This window comes from Tiliqua scincoides, chromosome 7 (assembly GCF_035046505.1).
Source record: "Tiliqua scincoides isolate rTilSci1 chromosome 7, rTilSci1.hap2, whole genome shotgun sequence".
In the NCBI taxonomy this organism is placed as follows: domain Eukaryota; kingdom Metazoa; phylum Chordata; class Lepidosauria; order Squamata; family Scincidae; genus Tiliqua; species Tiliqua scincoides.
The window spans coordinates 64,572,892-64,590,632 of NC_089827.1; the positions used below are offsets into that span (position 1 = coordinate 64,572,892).

Genomic DNA, 17,741 nt, shown 5'->3' on the forward strand with positions numbered 1-17,741 from the left:
CCCTCAAAGAAGCGCAAACGTGCTTTACGGCACATTTGCGGCCCTCCCAGGCTTCCAGACCTGACCCTATCAACAGGTTTGGATTGCGCCCTTAGTTATGACTAGGTCCCATTGAAATCTACACAGAAGCAATAAAATAAACTAGCAGTAAAATTAAACTCTTGGAACTCTTCCTAGTTAATGGAGCAAGTCCTGTTTGAGGTGCATTTGGTTTTAACTTGAAATGCAAGCAAAACCCTCTTTAGGTCACTGGAAATTTAGTTTGAATGATACAGGTCTGAACTAAGCTTAGAACTCAGTTTGGGCCAGGATTTCTCTAACCTGGAGTTTAGAGCCATGTCTTCAAGTCTTTCAAAAAAATTTCAAGCTTGACTTGCTGAACAGCCAGGCTTGAACCTGACAATTCCAGTTTTGCTGTGTCTTTGGTGGGTCAGAGATCAGAGACTGGTGACAGATCAAGGCTTTGGGGTTTCACAGCAGATCATCTTAAAGAAAAAACCTGTTTGAAATTATCCAGGAATCAAGCAAACAAACAAAAAATTGAGAATTGATATTGCCCTATTAAATGTAGGGCCAGCTCTAGAAATTGCAGATACTCCTGCAGATTTTTGGAAGGAGGGACAGGACATTGGCTTAGCTAAGCCATCACTAAAAACTGAAGTGAGATGCAAGCATAGACCAAACCTATGGACACCGCAGTACCTAGCTTTATTTCTAGACTTTTCCTTCTTTTCCCCACTCATAGCCTCTATATCCTACAATTTGCTTGTTCTCCGTCTTCCTTGATGCATTCCTGCCTCCTGGTTTACAAAAGTAACTTGTAATGCTGCTAAGTTGTTAGCCTGGCAAAGTCTGGCATTAATGCTAGATCTCAAGCAGGGTCAGTAGAAACAACAGGAGAAGGAATAGATCAGAATGCATGATCCTGGTTTGTTAACCAGTACTTGGTATACAAGCCATAATTTCTTTACTTTCAATAAATCTTGTCACTAGGAGGTCTCTGGGGTAAATGGCCTGTGTGATCTTGCTATCTAAGTTAACAAATCATTCCTTTTTGAATTGTTTTGTGCTTCAACAATGCTTATTCTGCTTTAAAAGTATGACAAAGTTGCTGAAAAGTATGACAAAACACCCGAAAGTGACTTTGTTTAGTTTTTAATTTTCAAGAGACAAGGCGGTTCCTGGCTTGAGAGCAGTTCTCTTGCTACAAGAGGTTACAGAAGTATTTGTTTAAATAGGCAGCACATGAAATTGTGCCTTATGAGTCTGTAACTGAAGAATGAGGCACCTGTAACCCATTAAAATTTATGAGGGTAATTGAGCCTGCCCTGGGACTCACCTGGAAACCATATGTGCATATCAGAATCTGATGCCAATAAAGATAGCCTTTTAATGCTATCTTGTGTAAGAATGTATAATTTTTGTTACATATGATAATTGCAAGTGCTTTTAAATGCTGGCCCAGGCTGCAGGCAGAATTCCACTCCAACTCTGTTTAGAATGGCTTGCTTGAACACCGTAACAACATCAGAAGCTCCTTTTGCGACTCAGAAGAGTTTCAAAAGCAGCTTGTCATGTTTTAATTATTATTTACGCACTCCTTTTCCACAATGATTTCTGGCCAAAGCGGCTTAAAAATTTAAAAAGAAGAAGTGCTGAATATGTATGGACTCTGTGTGTGGAGTGCATAAGAGAGCAGAAGTGAAGAACTCAACTGGATGTGTATGTTAAACACAGGAAAGAAATTCACTTTAAAGAACAGTGTAAAGAAATTCATTGGAATACAGCCAGTCCATCCTTTGTAAAAAAAATAACTGACAGTGAGAAGGGAAGCCTTATTCAACACAGCCTTCAAAACAGATTGAACACAAAAGGCTATCATAAATTAGAAGCATTCAGTGACATGGACTGTTAAGCTGCAATCCTGCCCACACTTTCCTGGGAATAAGCCCTGCTGAGCACAGTAAAATCTACTTCTGAGTACATACCTATAGGACTGTACTATTATTCTGTGCATGTACCTTTTAACAGCGGCATTTTAAAGCTGACAGAAATGTGTGGCTTTTCCCAGCATAGCAATGCAGTGGTGGGGGAAACTGCATCTACTGAATCGCTGTCTCTCCTGCAGCTTTTGAAAGCACTGAACATCTGTCAAGAGAGAAAGGAAGTTCAGTGTTGTCCTCTCTTGATTTCAAGTAACAGCACAACCAATGAATTCCCTGTTTTACCTACTCATGTTACAAACTGATTTTACCCTATCATCTTGTATGGGAGAAAGGCCCATGTTGTGTGTCCCATTTGGCTCAAGAGTGTTAGGTCAGTAGACCTGCTGTTGCTTGGGAGTTGTTTTTTTTGCTCTATATGAAGCATACATCTGTTCTTGTTTTCTTTGGGGAGGTTAGTAGGTGGGCGGCATATCTAGTGCAGAAGGAAGAATTCTTCTAAAGCTTTAGCCAAAAGGAGCTGGACTTCACTATTATTAGTCTTTGACTGTTCTGTGTTCATGAATAAAAGCATTCAGGACTGGGGCGTAAAACCAGACTGGCTTTAAGAGCACACACACTGCCAGCACTTGTTTTCTCCTGAGATTTCTAACTGTTCCTGTTAATGTTAAGCATGTTATGTTTTGCCTGAAATTCCGTTAAGCTGCTGTGTTCCTCCTGGGTTCTATTAATTCTGGCAATTCCTTGACTTAGTTCTGTGTGTGAAGGCTGTGTTTTCAGGTCGTGCAACCCCAGGGGTGTAAAAATGCTAGTTAAGTTTTGTCCCCACTTGGTGCACAAGATATAAAACACACCATTTCCATTTGAAATGGGCCATCTGTTTTCATTGAAATCTAGTGCAGTTAGAACTCCGGTACTACAAGAAACCTCCCATTCATGCTTCAAGTCATCTAATCGTAAAAAGCTTTAAAAAAAAAAAAAAAAGCCCTGTCCCCAAAGGGAAAATTGCTGTCCACTTTCTTTCCCCAAGTTGTGGAGGTTGGCAGCACATGTGTCCTCATCTCAAATAGCTGTACAAGTATTTGCATAATTGTTTAGCCTCCTTTACACTTGCACATTTAATACTGATTTAAATTACATTTAAATCGCTATTGCATGGCTGACAAAAGAGAATTTTACCACCCAAAGAAAATACATGTCGAGTCAGATGAGTGTTCCAAGAAGAGCCTTTCCCCAAGCAGGAAATGCTCAGAAAGAAGCAGACAGAAACCTGTTTGAGTACCTTCTCCTTCTCCCTGATGTTGTTTTGAGGAAGGAGGTGCACAGAGTTGCACTACTCTTTTTAGTCAATACATATCCTCAAGTTTCCAACCCACATGTGTGGGAACTGATAGGGAGTGAGTGTGGAAACTGCTTTTCTCAACATCTTCCCTGCATGTGGTATTGCATCTACTAGGCCTGGGTGGTAAGAAGCTGCAATACAGCCAGGCAGCCAGCATGGTGTGGGTGGCCCTCCTTGCCCTAGTGCTATAAAACATCTGCAGTGATTATAGATGACAATTGGTCAGCTCTGCATTTTAGTAGGGTATTCAAAGCACATCCCATTGCCATCAGAAGTTCAAGCTGATGGTGATGCGTGACAGTGCCTTCTTTATGGTGGCCTCTGGAATGTGGTACTCCCTGTCCCCAAAGACTTTCCAATCTGCCTACCTTTGTTCACCATATTACAGTTGCTGTGATTGCTTTGTTATTCTTGTTGCTTTTAATTTTTTTTTCTTGAATTAAGGTTTAATTTGGATTGTTATGATTTCATTTAAGCCAGCCTGACCTTTCTTTAAATAGAAAGGCAAGGTAAAAATGTCTTCAGTAAGCAAATAAATAGACAGAAGAAAGAAAAACATCTTTCCCAACCATGGTCTTTTCTAGACAGACTTCTTCAGAAGCTGAACTTCTCCAGTTAGTTAAGCATCCCTGCCTGTGAATTTGTTTTTTCAGAGCTCAGCAGTGAGCCTGCTTTAATCTTGGGCTGCGTGTCCAGGAAGAAGCACTTTTCCGAATGAGTGTGCTTCATGTGCATAGGGGAAATATTGTGTAACCTGTACTGATACTTGGAAGCTAGTTTCTCGGTGCTGCATGTGTGTGTGTAATTTCCATTTGTACTGTAACAGGACTTCCGGGATTCAGTGGCACATGCTTCCAGGCAGCTTGGAAAGCCAGTAATTGAAGATAGGATTCTGAATCAGATCCTGTACTACCTACCTCAGCTGTATGAGCTTAACCGGGACCTCTTGAGAGAACTAGAAGAACGACTGTCTCACTGGTAACTGTGCATGGAGAATGTCTTGCCGCCTTCCTAATTGTTTGTTACAGATGGATGCTTATCTGGCAATTAATTGGACTTCTAGGAATGTGTGCTTTTTAGGCTACAAAGTCGAATTCAAAAGTAGAGCCTAATATTGTAACCTGTTGTTTTTTTTACCGGTATCAAAAACAATGTGCATGTGTTCATTTAGTTTGCATGCAGTTTCTTAGCAGAGTAGGAGTGGGAGAGGCCTTTTGTCTTTCCCCATTAGGACCAAATTAGATCTGTCCGCAAATGCATGTACAAGAGGCATGCTTTCAACAGAGGCATCACTAGGGTTTGCATCACCTGCACCCCCTCCTCCCACACCAGACTGTACAGAATAAATTACAGTATCATATGCACAGCCTCAATGTAGTAGTATCACTAGGACAGGTGTAACCCCATTCATTCATTCATTTAGGGCACAATCCTAACCAACTTTCCAGCACTGACTTAGCCGCAACGCAGCCCCCAAGGTAAGGTAACAAACTTGCCCTTAGCTTGAGGAGGCCCCCTTGACAACCTCCCCACCGCAGGATGCAGTGCACACCACATTGGCACAGCTAGGTCAGTGCTGGAAAGTTGGTTAGGATTGCGCCCTTATTTGTTTAAAACCAGCGGCCAACTTGATGACACTCACACAGCTAAATAAGAATTCTAGTATTAGCTCTGATACTCATTTGTTGTTGTTGGCGTCCTTCAGTCTTGGAAGACTATGGTATCGTGCTCTGAATGGTGGTTCTGGAACAGAGTGTCATCTCCAGTGCACAAAGCCTGGGTAGAGTAGATATGGAGGATAGACTGTTACCCATGCAGCAGATCCCCCCCTCTCCACGTCACTGAAATGGTCCAATGGAAAGGCAGAAGCCAATACGGTTGGTTCCAGCGGCGTCGCAGGAGTTGCCAGAACATGACTGTGTTCAGCCATGAACTGCCTCAGGGACTCCAGCCCCTGATTTTTGCCTCGAGGTTGACTCCTGAAGCCTTTTCCATAACTGGATGTAGCCACAAGGCAGTGGAGGTTTGGGATCAGAGTTTTCCTTCTGTCTGATGAGCTGCCTTCCCAGGCTGATGAGTCCCATCTACCTGGTGGTTGTTTAGTTACCTCTTATGACAAGTACAGCCAAACTGAGGGCCTATTCTTATCCCCTGGCCCCCAGGGGATCTGATACTGGGGGATAATACTGATACTCACACTAGCACCTTATTGGTTCCCTGCTGTGTCATAATAATACCTCATTGGCATCACCCATGTGGTTCACACTCTCTAGCGACGCCACTGGCTTTCACTTAGAGGCACCTCTTTTCATTCAAAACGTCATGTGATGAGTGTGGTTGGGGCACAATTGAGGCACATGGGAAGGCTTTTCCTCATGCCATTTTCCTTCAGAAAATTGCCCCTTCAAAGCTGCAATTTGCTCCAGAAATAGTGATCTCTTCAAATATTGGATCACAGTATTCTATAATATGTTGTAAAATTAGAAGTCTAAGAAGTAAAATATCACTGCCTTCCTTGCAATTACTTAAGGTAATGACTGTTAAAGAAATTGTGATGAAAGTACTTTGCTGTTGTGCGTGGGTGTTCCATTTAAATTATCTGTAGCCCTTCTAGTGAAATGTGTGGGTGCAGAAGGCAGATGGGGGTTGGTTAAGGATGAAGATAATTACGTACTACCAATGGTCTATGTTCCTGACATTTACCAAAAATAGTGAGTATTAAAATGACTTCCACATTTTCCCCAAACTATAAAGACTGCTGCAGTAAAAGGGTTATGCATGCCCACTCTTATTTGCAACCAGGGAATGGCATAAGCTGTCCTTTTTTTCCAAGGGAAAACCTGTAAAATAGGTCCAGGGCAAATGAGGAGGGTCTGCAAACTGGCCCCCAAACCCACTCTGGTTGCTAGACAAAGAGACTCTGAGTAAGTGCATCCCCAGAACACTGACAATGTGGACGCAGGGTTCCAACTCTGTGAGTGCAGAATTCGCTTAGGAAGGAAGCAAAAATGTGCAACCTCCACCTTGTATTCTGGAGATGCAGATTCTAAATGTTCACTATTTTAAAATTCTAGGGTTGACCATCAAAGAATTGCTGATATATTTGTGAAAAAAGGACCTTACTTAAAGATGTATTCAACTTACATCAAAGAATTTGATAAGAATGTAACCCTCCTAGATGAGCAATGCAAGAAGAACCCAGGGTTTGCTGCTGTCGTTCGAGATTTTGAGGTAATAAAGGCTGTGACCCTGGGCATACATACTTGGAAATAATTCCCATTGAGCGTTGTGGGGCTTGCTGCGGAATAACCCGTATACAGTTGGTCTGCATATAAACCATGTCAAACCACCTAGATCAGTGGTTCCCAAACTAATGGTGGTCGCGACCCACCAGGGGAACTGGAAATGGGCCATTCTCCCTTCAGAGGAGTGGCCCAGGAATGGATGCCCTGATGGCGCCGCAGCAATTGCAGTGCCATGGGCACTCAGGAACATCTTAACTTATCAATCATTGCCAATCGGAGCTCTGGGCAATCACATGGAGGCCTGCAGAAGGGGGTGTGAGTCTCCAGGACCCTCATGGAGGCTTCAGCAGCCCTCCCAGGTACATTAAAATGTTTCTGGGTGCCCACAGTGCTATTGGTGCCACCCCCCCTTGTTACCGCCCACCCCCCCACTACTTGCAAGGTTCCCAACTCCCTTGGAGGAATTTGGGAACCTCTGACCTAGATTATGTTTTGGCTTCATCTCTGTTTGAGAGGGGCTTTGTAAGATCTTACCACTAATTTTAGGCACCAGATTTTTTACAAGAACCACTTTGCTTTATTGGCAGGCTGAAAATAATACACCAAATGAAAATAATTTGAATGTAGTTTTTAATTCTGTTTTGTAATTTTGGGCGTGAATTTCAAATATATATTCTGCATATACCTCAAATTAAAGCAGCTGCAATTAAGGATATGTGAACCTTGTACACAAAGTTAATTACATTGTTTTAGAATCCTCGGAGTTATTAGGAGGTGTGAGGTGAGTTTTATTTTCCAGTACAACAGGCATTGTATAGAAGCTGTTGGTGATGGACTTCTGTTTCCTTGTCAGGATATGCTTTTATGAATTGGTGAAGCTAATGTGGAAAGCAAAAATTGAGACTAAAAATAATTTAATTTCAAGAACTAGCCACAGTGGACCTGTTTCTTTTTTAAGTAGGATTGCATCACATGCTATTGAGAAACTCCTCTGTGTGTTTATACGTGCATCCAGTGAGCTATACAACAGAGGTAAAGAAAGTAGAAGTAAGTAGGAGAGGAAGTCATGTTTTCTTCCCTTGGGGATTGTTTCTTGTCCACCTCATATAAGTCCCTTGTCCACAAGAAATGATTTTTCAAGTGAATGGAATGTTAGAAGCAGGTCAAGCCTCTTGGCTAAAGCGCTTTTCCTTTCTGATAAAAGCTTCTGCCAAAATGCAAATCCAGGGCATCAGGCCTCCATGTCTTTTCAATTTTAACTTGCCTCGTTCACCTCATGCAAACCTGCAGGGAGACATGTGCCTTGGATTTATTCAACAGAAAATCGTTGTTTTTCCATAATGCCGTGCAGCTGTCTCTCCACTTACATGTGGCACAAGAGTACAAGCAATTATCCTTGGCTCTTAGGAAGGGGGGAAAATCCAACAGTGAAACGGCATCAAAGGGTCTTTTCGGTCCAAATCAGTTGTGGGTCTTCTGGTGGTGCAAAAACAAATCACAGTCTACGGCACCGAGAATAAACTGTTTAAATTCATGGCTGCACCTGAGTCTAGTTTGGATGAGTTTATTTAGAAAAATGTGCATGGGGTTTTCAGAATTCTGGGTGGTTTGTTTTTCAGATGAGCCCCCGCTGTGCTAGCCTGGCACTCAAACACTATTTGCTCAAGCCTGTTCAGAGGATACCCCAGTATAGGCTGCTTTTGACAGGTAAGAGTAAACATGACAAGATTATTTTAAAAAAATCCATTTCATATATGTAACAATTTCAGCAAGCTAAGAATAATTATGTTTGGATTTGGATGTGTGGTAAAATTACTCTACACTCAGAAATTCTTCAGGCCTACAGTTAGGGCTGATAAATCTGTCGAGAAAACCAGCTTTTTGATTCTGTTTTATCTTCTGTTCCATAAATTTTGACATTGATAAGCATCTGGCCTGTGATGATATATTGTGTTTCCACAGCTGTTCAGCCTGGTCCTGCTGTTCAGGGTAGAACAGTATTGATTTCAAAAGGAAACAGAGGCGCTGCAAACGGATATAATACAAATATTTTTCTTATAACAACCATTGATCCATGCATATTCTATAGTTTTGGCCCCGATGTTGAGGTTAGCTACAGCCTTTTAAGCTCTGTATGCGATTGTAATAATTGTTAGAAGCAGTAGTGCTTTTCCCTCCCAGGTTCTGATGTCTGGTTTTAAAAGATTGTAGGCGTATCCTATAAGTGCATTGTACAGATTATTGCCTGGTAATCTGACTATTCTGGTTGATCAAACTTCTCTCTCTTCATTCTCTGTATGCATAATGAAAATTTTGTTTCACTATTTAAAAAGGAAGGCCCATAGCCAGGGAGACAGACCAGGGACAGACTGCACTTGCTCCCGGTGTGGAAGGGATTGTCACTCCCGGATTGGCCTTTTCAGCCACACTAGACGCTGTGCCAGAACCACCTTTCAGAGCGCGATACCATAGTCTTTCGAGACTGAAGGTTGCCAATACATGTATTTAAAAAAAAAATCTCTGGATGTGTAGCAATAATTGATTTTGGTACTTGGTGAAAAGTAATGATTGTTTTTGTCTATAGCTGTGGTTCCAAAAGTCCTACTTGCACTAAGTTGTTGTAGGGCGGGAGTGGAGAAGGGGTGGCCCCAATAACACCACAACGATTGCAGTACAGCAGGGATCCAGGGGCATGTAAACCTATCTGGGGGGTCGTGAAGCCACCTGGAGGCTTGCAGCCCCCTCTGTGACTCATTCACTCATTGGAGCTCACCCAGTCATCATTCACTCACCCAGTCACTCATTGGAGCTCACTTCCGGTTTGCGATCAAAGCTCTAAACGCAAACCAGAAGTGAGCTCTGATGAGCAATCGGAGCTCAGTGCTACAGGGGTAGCTTGTAGAGGGGGCTGCAAACCTCCAGGAGGCTTCACAACCCCCCCCCCAGGTATGTTTACATGCCCCTGGATCCCTGCCTTGCTGCGATTGCTGCGGCACTGTCAGGGACCCATTCCTGGGCCACTCCCCTTAAGGGGGGAATGGCCCATTTCTGGTTCCTCTGGTGGCTCGCGACCCACCAGTTTGGGAACCGGTGGTCTAAAGAATATTGACGCACTCATTCTGTAGAAGACACAGGCTTTTTCTGCTCCTTTCCATCTCTGGAAGCAAATCTAGAACAGTTTCTGATGATAACTTTGTGGTGTTGAAGCAGCATGTTCACCTTCCAAGGCTGCTCTAATCTGAAGATTTAGACCACACAGCACTTCCTTTGAAATTCCATGAAATTAGTGATGGCCACTAGCTCAGAAGGATTAAACAAGTTCTTGGGAGATGTATCTGACAACTCAATGGGACATCCATCCTGCTTGGTAGTGGTGCTTTATAGTATTTCAACAGTAGAGGCTATACTATTTTAACCAGAGAAAATGGAGGTGGAAACTGATTACCCTTTAAAAAAAAAATGCCTTCGTTTTATGGTACCTATCCATTTTAAAAAAGGATACTGTGCACTAGGGTTGCTACTGTGCGCTATGTTACTTTTCTCTTTCAATTGCTGCTCAGCTGCTCTCTTCAAGCTTTAATGTGATTTGTTGATTATACTAACATACAATGGGGTGGAGAGGGCAGTGGGCTGTTCTGCTAGCTTCTACTCTGTTGTCCATCATAGAGCTAAATGTTACCATCTTCCCTGAATCTGAACATTTTTAGTAGGTTTTTAAAAAAAATTTCTGTTAAGTTTGCTGCAGAAATGTTCATCTGTTGCCAAAAATGCACAGAACATATGCTGAGTTAGTGAATTCTATCCCAGTCTGGCTTCCTTACTCCGGTTTATTTTTCTTGTATTCTATTAGTGTGTTGGCAGGTCAAGAACTGTAAATGTTGGTTTTGACATTATTGCTCTTAGCCTTCGGGAAAGTTTAAGAGGATATGGAGGAAAACAGAGAAGGAAATAGTTTCACAATTTGTCTTCCCCTATGCAGACTGCTCTTCAGCGGGTTGAGCGTTCTGTTCCAAACATTAGTTTTGTTAAATGGCTCCTCAGATTGATCCTAAAACTATGAGACTGCATCACACTTCCTTTGATTAGGAAAGGACTCTGCTCACTGACTTTGTATATCCCAGCTGCATGCCTGGGATTTTGGAATGATGTTTGTGTGCAAAGTCCCCATTACTCTTCCTCTAATTCCACCAAAATAAGTGAGATTTAAGTAGGCATAAATTGGATGCATGATTGCAGTCCATGACTGTTGGCCCAATGACACTGAAAGCATGAGCTTGGGATGCATAGAAAACGAAGCACATGCTTAATTTCTCTTCTTTGGTCATAAGTTTTATTCTACTTCAGAGATGGCCGACAAAGAGCCCAGTCCTATGTATGTCTATTCAGAGGTGGGTCCCATTATGGCCAGTGGGGCTTGCTCTCAGGTGAGCAGGAATAGGACTGTAGTCAAAATCTTATGCCACCTTGAAGTAGTCCACAGTTTTTCATTGCCGATCAGTTGTACCAAACACAGCAACCCCTTTGGCATGTATAGTTTACATAAGAACAGCCCCACTGGATCAGGCCATAGGCCCATCTAGTCCAGCTTCCTGTATCTCACAGCGGCCCACCAAATGCCCCAGGGAGCACAGCAGATAACAAGAGACCTCATCCTGGTGCCCTCCCCTGCATCTGGCATTCTGACATAACCCATTTCTAAAATCAGGAGGTTGCGCATACACATCATGGCTTGTAACCCATAATGGATTTTTCCTCCAGAAACTTGTCCAATCCCCTTTTAAAGGCGTCTAGGCTAGACGCCAGCACCACATCCTGTGGCAAGGAGTTCCACAGACCGACCACACGCTGAGTAAAGGAATATTTTCTTTTGTCTGTCCTAACCCGCCCAACACTCAATTTTAGTGGATGTCCCCTGGTTCTGGTATTATGTGAGAGTGTAAAGAGCATCTCCCTATCCACTCTGTCCATTCCCTGCATAATTTTGTATGTCTCAATCATGTCCCCCCTCAAGCGTCTCTTTTCTAGGCTGAAGAGGCCCAAACGTCGTAGCCTTTCCTCATAAGGAAGGTGCCCCAGCCCCGTAATCATCTTAGTCGCTCTCTTTTGCACCTTTTCCATTTCCACTATGTCTTTTTTGAGATGCGGCGACCAGAACTGGACACAATACTCCAGGTGTGGCCTTACCATCGATTTGTACAACGGCATTATAATACTAGCCGTTTTGTTCTCAATACCCTTCCTAATGATCCCAAGCATAGAATTGGCCTTCTTCACTGCCGCCGCACATTGGGTCGACACTTTCATCGACCTGTCCACCACCACCCCAAGATCTCTCTCCTGATCTGTCACAGACAGCTCAGAACCCATCAGCCTATATCTAAAGTTTTGATTTTTTGCCCCAATGTGCATGACTTTACACTTACTGACATTGAAGCGCATCTGCCATTTTGCTGCCCATTCTGCCAGTCTGGAGAGATCCTTCTGGAGCTCCTCACAATCACTTCTGGTCTTTACCACTCGGAAAAGTTTGGTGTCGTCTGCAAACTTAGCCACTTCACTGCTCAACCCTGTCTCCAGGTCATTTATGAAGAGGTTGAAAAGCACCGGTCCCAGGACAGCCTCCATGCACTCTGGAGAGATTGGACTCTTTTTACCCTCCCTTTCAACCTCCTTCTAACCAGCCTCCTCATTTGAGGGAAGTCCGCCCGTCGGAAGTCAAGGGTTTTTGTTAGAGATTTGCCTGGTATTCTTCCCCCAACGTGCACGTCAAAACGGATCGCAGCATGATCACTGTTCCCCAATGGCTCAGTAACGTTTACATCTCTAACCAGGTCCTGCGTACCGCACAATATTAAATCCAGAGTTTGTATGAGGTTATGGTTGTATAGTGGGCTGAGGTGGTTGCCTCAGGCAGCAGATTGAGGAGGGGGGTTGCCCTCCTCTGCCAACTCATCTCCACTGCTGCTTCTCCTTCCATTCTCTAGACCAGTGATTTTCAACCTTTTTTCATCTCAGGTCACCCTGGCAAGGCACTAAAATGGTCAAGGCACACCATCAGTTTTTTGACAATTGGCAAGGCACACTGTGCTGTCAATGGGAGGCTCACATCCCCCAATAGCCCTACTGATAAATGACCCTCTCCTAAATTCCCGCAGCACACCTGAGGACCATTCGCGGCACACCAGTGCGCCACCGCACAGTGGTTGAAAATGGCTGCTCTATACTGAAAAAGGAAGAGGGAGACAAAGCAGAGATAGCATGTGAGACAGGAGAGTGGTGGGAGACTCTTTAGCCCACCATTCTTGTCTCTTCCACACTTCTTTTTCTCCATACCTTTCTTTTCTCATTTCAGGAAGTGGCAGACACTGATACACCCACTGGGTGCAGCATTTGTTATGATACCTCAGGCAGTGGGATCTCTTGGGCTAGGTTTAGATTATAGACTTAATTGAATGTGAGAATCAACACATGGTTGGAAAAATAAACCTTAGATGGTGCTTATAGGTGTAGATGGTAAATGTATACTTGTATACATTTTATACTTTAATACTTTAATACTTGTAAAGTCAGGAAACCAGTGAAAAAAAAATAGGTGGTGCTGTGTAAGGGATCTGTATGGACGTGCAGACAGAAAGATCAGACTCTGCAGCTTTTTCAGTAAAATCGAAAACCAATGTTATTGAAGGAGGAGTTTGGAGCAAAACAAAATTTCTATGTGGTGTATCTTTATGCAACGACTGTTTAGTCAAAAGGCTGTGTATCCTAACCGTGCTTTCTCCTTCCCCTGAAATCTGTACTGGTCATGCTTCTATATAGCTTGCAGCTAGATTCTTAGCAACTGTAAGGTAGCCAGGCAGGTCACAGTGCCTTTTCTTTCAGTCTGACCACCCCCTCCCCCACTGTCATTCCTTGCTGTGGTTCCTGCTGCCTCCTCATTTGGAGAAGAGAACAAATGCCCCGTTTCAGGAAAGTGTGCTGCTTTCGATCTGATCTGATCTCCCCACAAATTCTTTTGATGGAGTATCAAGTGCACATTTAATAAAAGTTTTTTGCAGGTATCCAAATGTGTGCAAGGAAGATGAGCAGGATCTGTAGTACCAAACCTCTACATGTTTGCTATAGAATCTAAAGAACCCCCATGTCTCCAGTTGTACATGAGAGTGGTCTTTTTTAGCGCATGACTGGGGACCCTGCCTTTTCAGGATTCCTCCTGATCTTGTGAAGGGAGCCCCATATAGTTTTACAGTCTCAGGCTTTATTCATACCGAATGTATAGAGGTCTGGTACACATGCTCTCACTCCCTTCTGTACATATAGTCTGCAAAAGACTAATGTTAGTGTACAATCTAGACAAAGTGAAGCATTTATAAGCCTAATTGCAATAAACGAGATATATCATATGATGTGATAGAGAGAGAGAGAGAGAACACGCGTGCAAGAGAGGTCAAATTAAGGTTAATTTTCTTTTGACAGTTTTAAGATTTTAAACCTTTACAGGCAGAATAATGTTGCAGTCCAGTTGGGCCATCTAGTGGCTGAAACCAACCAATTTTTAAATCTTGTTTTTAATTGTTAAAATATCTTGTGGGATTATATTGTTGAAAGGCTTTGATAAGAGGCAGGCAGCACAATCCTAACTTGCAGTGGAACAGGGAGGCTGGCAGGCCTGTCCCGTGTCCAGCACGCATTTGGGGCTGAAAGCGGCTCAGCCTAGGGCAAGGGGAGTTGCTTCCCCTTACCCCTGTTAGAGCCACAGGAGCCCTATGAATCTACTTGGATCTGTGCCACCTAAAGGGGTGGCGCAGATCTGAGCAGCCCGGAGTCGCACCGCACTGCCTGGGAACGGGGTCAGAATCCAGATCCTGGCGCCACCCCTTGCTCTCCCGCCACCTTCCTACTGCCTGCTGTCCCCCCACCCTCCCCATGCCCACCCAGACCCAAGCGCTGGCCAAGCTTGGCCAGCGCAGATTTAACTCTACAGCCTCTGTGGGCCGGCACGCTTCTCTGCGCTGACCCAGCTAACACTCAAGGAGGCACAAGCGTGCTTTAAGGCACATTTGCAATGCTCCTGGGCCAGTCCTAAGTACGTCAATTCAGAAGTCAGTCTCTCTGAGTTCAGTGGAACCAACTCCCAGGTAAGCTTGTATAGGATTACGGTCACTGCAGTCCTTTACGGTACGCACATACCTAGGAGTAGGTACTACTGAACTCCATGGAATTGACTTCTTTATAACATACATGAATTGGGTATCATGTGTGAATCTCAGATTCTGTGATGAATTTGGGCAGCATAACTAGATCTCAGTCACATGCTATGAGGCATGGTCCATTCAGACAGAGTCAAGCGCATTTAAAGTTCCACTTTACAGTGGAAAGCGAACATAATACTTCTCTCATTGTAACCAAGAGGTTACACAATATACTTCTGTTTGGTTGGACTGTGCTCTGAATCAATTTGACATCATAATCATTCCTCAGTTATTTGTCTTTTAGTAAAGCCCCAGGACAGAATCAGTTAGCCTCTAAAAAGCTGACTGGGATTGTGTGGACATGTTCTTCATGATGAGATGCACTAATACCGCTTGTTACATAGGTGGTCTATTCTGGAAAGTCAAGCTTTGTATGAAAGCGTAGTATGAAATAGTGCTAGAGGAGACATTGTGAAAGTTGAGACAGGAAACTGGCACTGATTGGCCCCACACTGTCCAGAATGCACAACTGCCATGGCAGCAATAACTGTCTATCACCCTGGGACAAACAGCATGTAACAAATCAGTGCTAAAGGAAGCAGTGTTATGAGATACATTACTTCATTGTAATTTACTTCACGGCTCAGCTTTTCAACATGTATGATCCAAGAACGCAAAAGTTGACGTCTTTTATTGTATTTTCAAACATTAGTATGTAAGTAAGCAGTTTGTAGAATACTGTCGATATTCATCATAATGTGCTGCTCTTTGTAATATTTCATTATTCTCTTTCTCCTTTTAATATTTCTCTTTCCACAGATTATTTAAAGAACCTTTTAGAGGATTCAGCAGACTTCAGAGATACTCAGGGTAACTGTTTTACATTAGTCACCAAGTTTTGCATTATTCATTCACTGGGCTGCAGATCTATTCCAGGGCTGCAGACTTTCCAGGAAGTAAGCCTTGTTGCATAGAATGAGAGTTACTACTTTGGAAAAACATGTATAGGGCTGCAGTGTTACTCATATTTAACATTTCATTTGCAATATAGATATAAAGTAGCATGTGTAATCATGCTTCCTTTTGTCAAATAAGCTTCTAATAGAATGGTGTGTGTTGGGGCCCTAGAACAGACTTGCTGGCCATCTCAACGCCAAACTGGTTTGACCAATAGATATTTCTAAATGTTTTTGGAACTGTGTCCAGGGCTAGGTCCTGGAATAACAGCACAGAGTAGCTCAGGGGTGGTATAAGTGCTAGAATAAAGCACAGCAGTTTTCAGGGTGTCCAGAGCCCTATGTAAAACTGGGGAGGGGGACAGCTCAGGAAGGAAAATGGCCCAGTTCTTCGCTTTTCAGGCAACTAACCCGAAAGCAACCCTAATGCTGCTCCAAGTTTACAAATCAGGATGGCTTGATGCATTTGAGTCGTTGAACAGATGGCATGTCAATATCTGCTTGACCCCAAGATGTGCAGATACAGTATATATTTAGAGGAAGGCTGCCTTCCTCCAAGGCTGGTAGTTCTCCTTTCACAGGAGAAACTACTGCAACAAATGTCCCAGTGAAGTCCATCCTACAAGCAACCCTTTGCTGAGAGAGTTGCAGTTACTACTAAATTGTAAAGAAGGGCAAGGCAAACATTTGGGGAAGTAATGAAGTGAATGGGTACATAAGAATTGCACAGGCATTGCCTATTGCTCCCAGGTTTTGCTTGAAAGTAGTGAGGGATACGTGACTTGTGCGTGAAGCTGGCTCTAAAATGACAATGAGGATAACTTCACACACAGGCTTGCAGGGAACCTGGAACAGGCAAGAAGTTTCTGTTTAGTTGGTATGGCTGGAGGTTTTCCTGGGGCTCCATGTGCCCTAAGACTTGCTAGTTGTCTTGTACTGATAAAGTCAGTTTTGCTTTTCACCCTCGCAATTGGAAAAGTTAAAATTTAATGTACTCTGTCTCTTTATAATATGCCACATTTATGGTACTATATAAATAGACCAGTTTTTCCCCAGTGGTGTAGCTAGAGGGGTGCAAAGCACTAAGTTTTGCAGGAAGCCTCACCATAGTGTGTAAGTGGTTCCTCCCTCTCTCCTTCAGAGCCATTCCAGGCGGGGGGGGGGGGGGAGGAAGCAACTCTGTTTTGCTCCCCCCACCCAGAATGGCTCCAAGGGGAGGGGCCACTTGCACACCGCTTGCTAGAGGAGGCTTTGCACCTCCTCTAGCTACATCACTGGTATTTCCCTTCATATCTCATTGATATTTCTTTCCCAATGTGTGTTCCATAGATTTGATGTGTGTGCAATACTGTCTCACATAGACAATATACAAATTTTGTTTTTTTTCCTTTTAAAGATGCTCTTGCTGTTGTCATAGAAGTGGCCAACCACGCCAACGATATTATGAAACAGGGAGTAAGTATCTCAATTGTGGCAGAGTATATGGTTTTAAAACTATAAATTCAGCAGTACTGTGTTTGAAGTAATTATAGCAGTGTTACTCTGGGGTGTATTCAGTTTACAATCTTTCCTAAGCCTCTCCTTTGTGCACTTGTGTGAAACTTTTTAGATTCCTGTCTGTTTCCAATAATGCCACATATGCTTTCTCCCTCCAGGATAACTTTCAGAAGCTTATGCAAATACAGTACAGTTTAAATGGTCACCATGAGATTGTTCAGCCAGGGAGGGTAAGTTTCCCTAATGACAGTGCAATCTACCAGTATGAGGATATGATTATGACCAGCCAATGGGCCGTAGCCCTGAAAGAAGGTGTGGATTGTTCTTTTTTTTTTCCACCCACCACCTCCAGCTGTGATAGTTGCTGTACATCTTAAAAGGCAAATATGCTGTTGTCATGGTGGGAGGAGTATAAAACAAAGCTTTTTGCTGGTACCATAGCCCACAATTCAAGTTTCTAGTGCTCCATGGAGGTCTGCTTGGACTAACCTAGTTCAGAGTTGGCCTCTCCTGCCTCTTTTGTTGCTAGCTTAAGTAGAAATCTATGAGTGAAATTCAGTTCCTGCTCC

The 17,741-nt window shown here is 43.3% G+C and overlaps 1 protein-coding gene across 2 annotated transcripts in view; it reads left to right on the forward strand.

Moving 5' to 3' along the window:
• FGD6 (FYVE, RhoGEF and PH domain containing 6) overlaps positions 1 to 17,741 on the forward strand; it is a 74,096-nt gene that overhangs the window by 39,418 nt on the left and 16,937 nt on the right. For both annotated transcript variants that reach the window (XM_066633567.1, XM_066633568.1), the window contains exons 6-11: positions 4,112 to 4,263; positions 6,360 to 6,516; positions 8,150 to 8,237; positions 15,539 to 15,589; positions 17,072 to 17,130; positions 17,331 to 17,402. In XM_066633567.1, the coding sequence (XP_066489664.1) occupies positions 4,112 to 4,263; positions 6,360 to 6,516; positions 8,150 to 8,237; positions 15,539 to 15,589; positions 17,072 to 17,130; positions 17,331 to 17,402 (579 nt within the window). The remainder of the gene's footprint in view (positions 1 to 4,111; positions 4,264 to 6,359; positions 6,517 to 8,149; positions 8,238 to 15,538; positions 15,590 to 17,071; positions 17,131 to 17,330; positions 17,403 to 17,741) is intronic.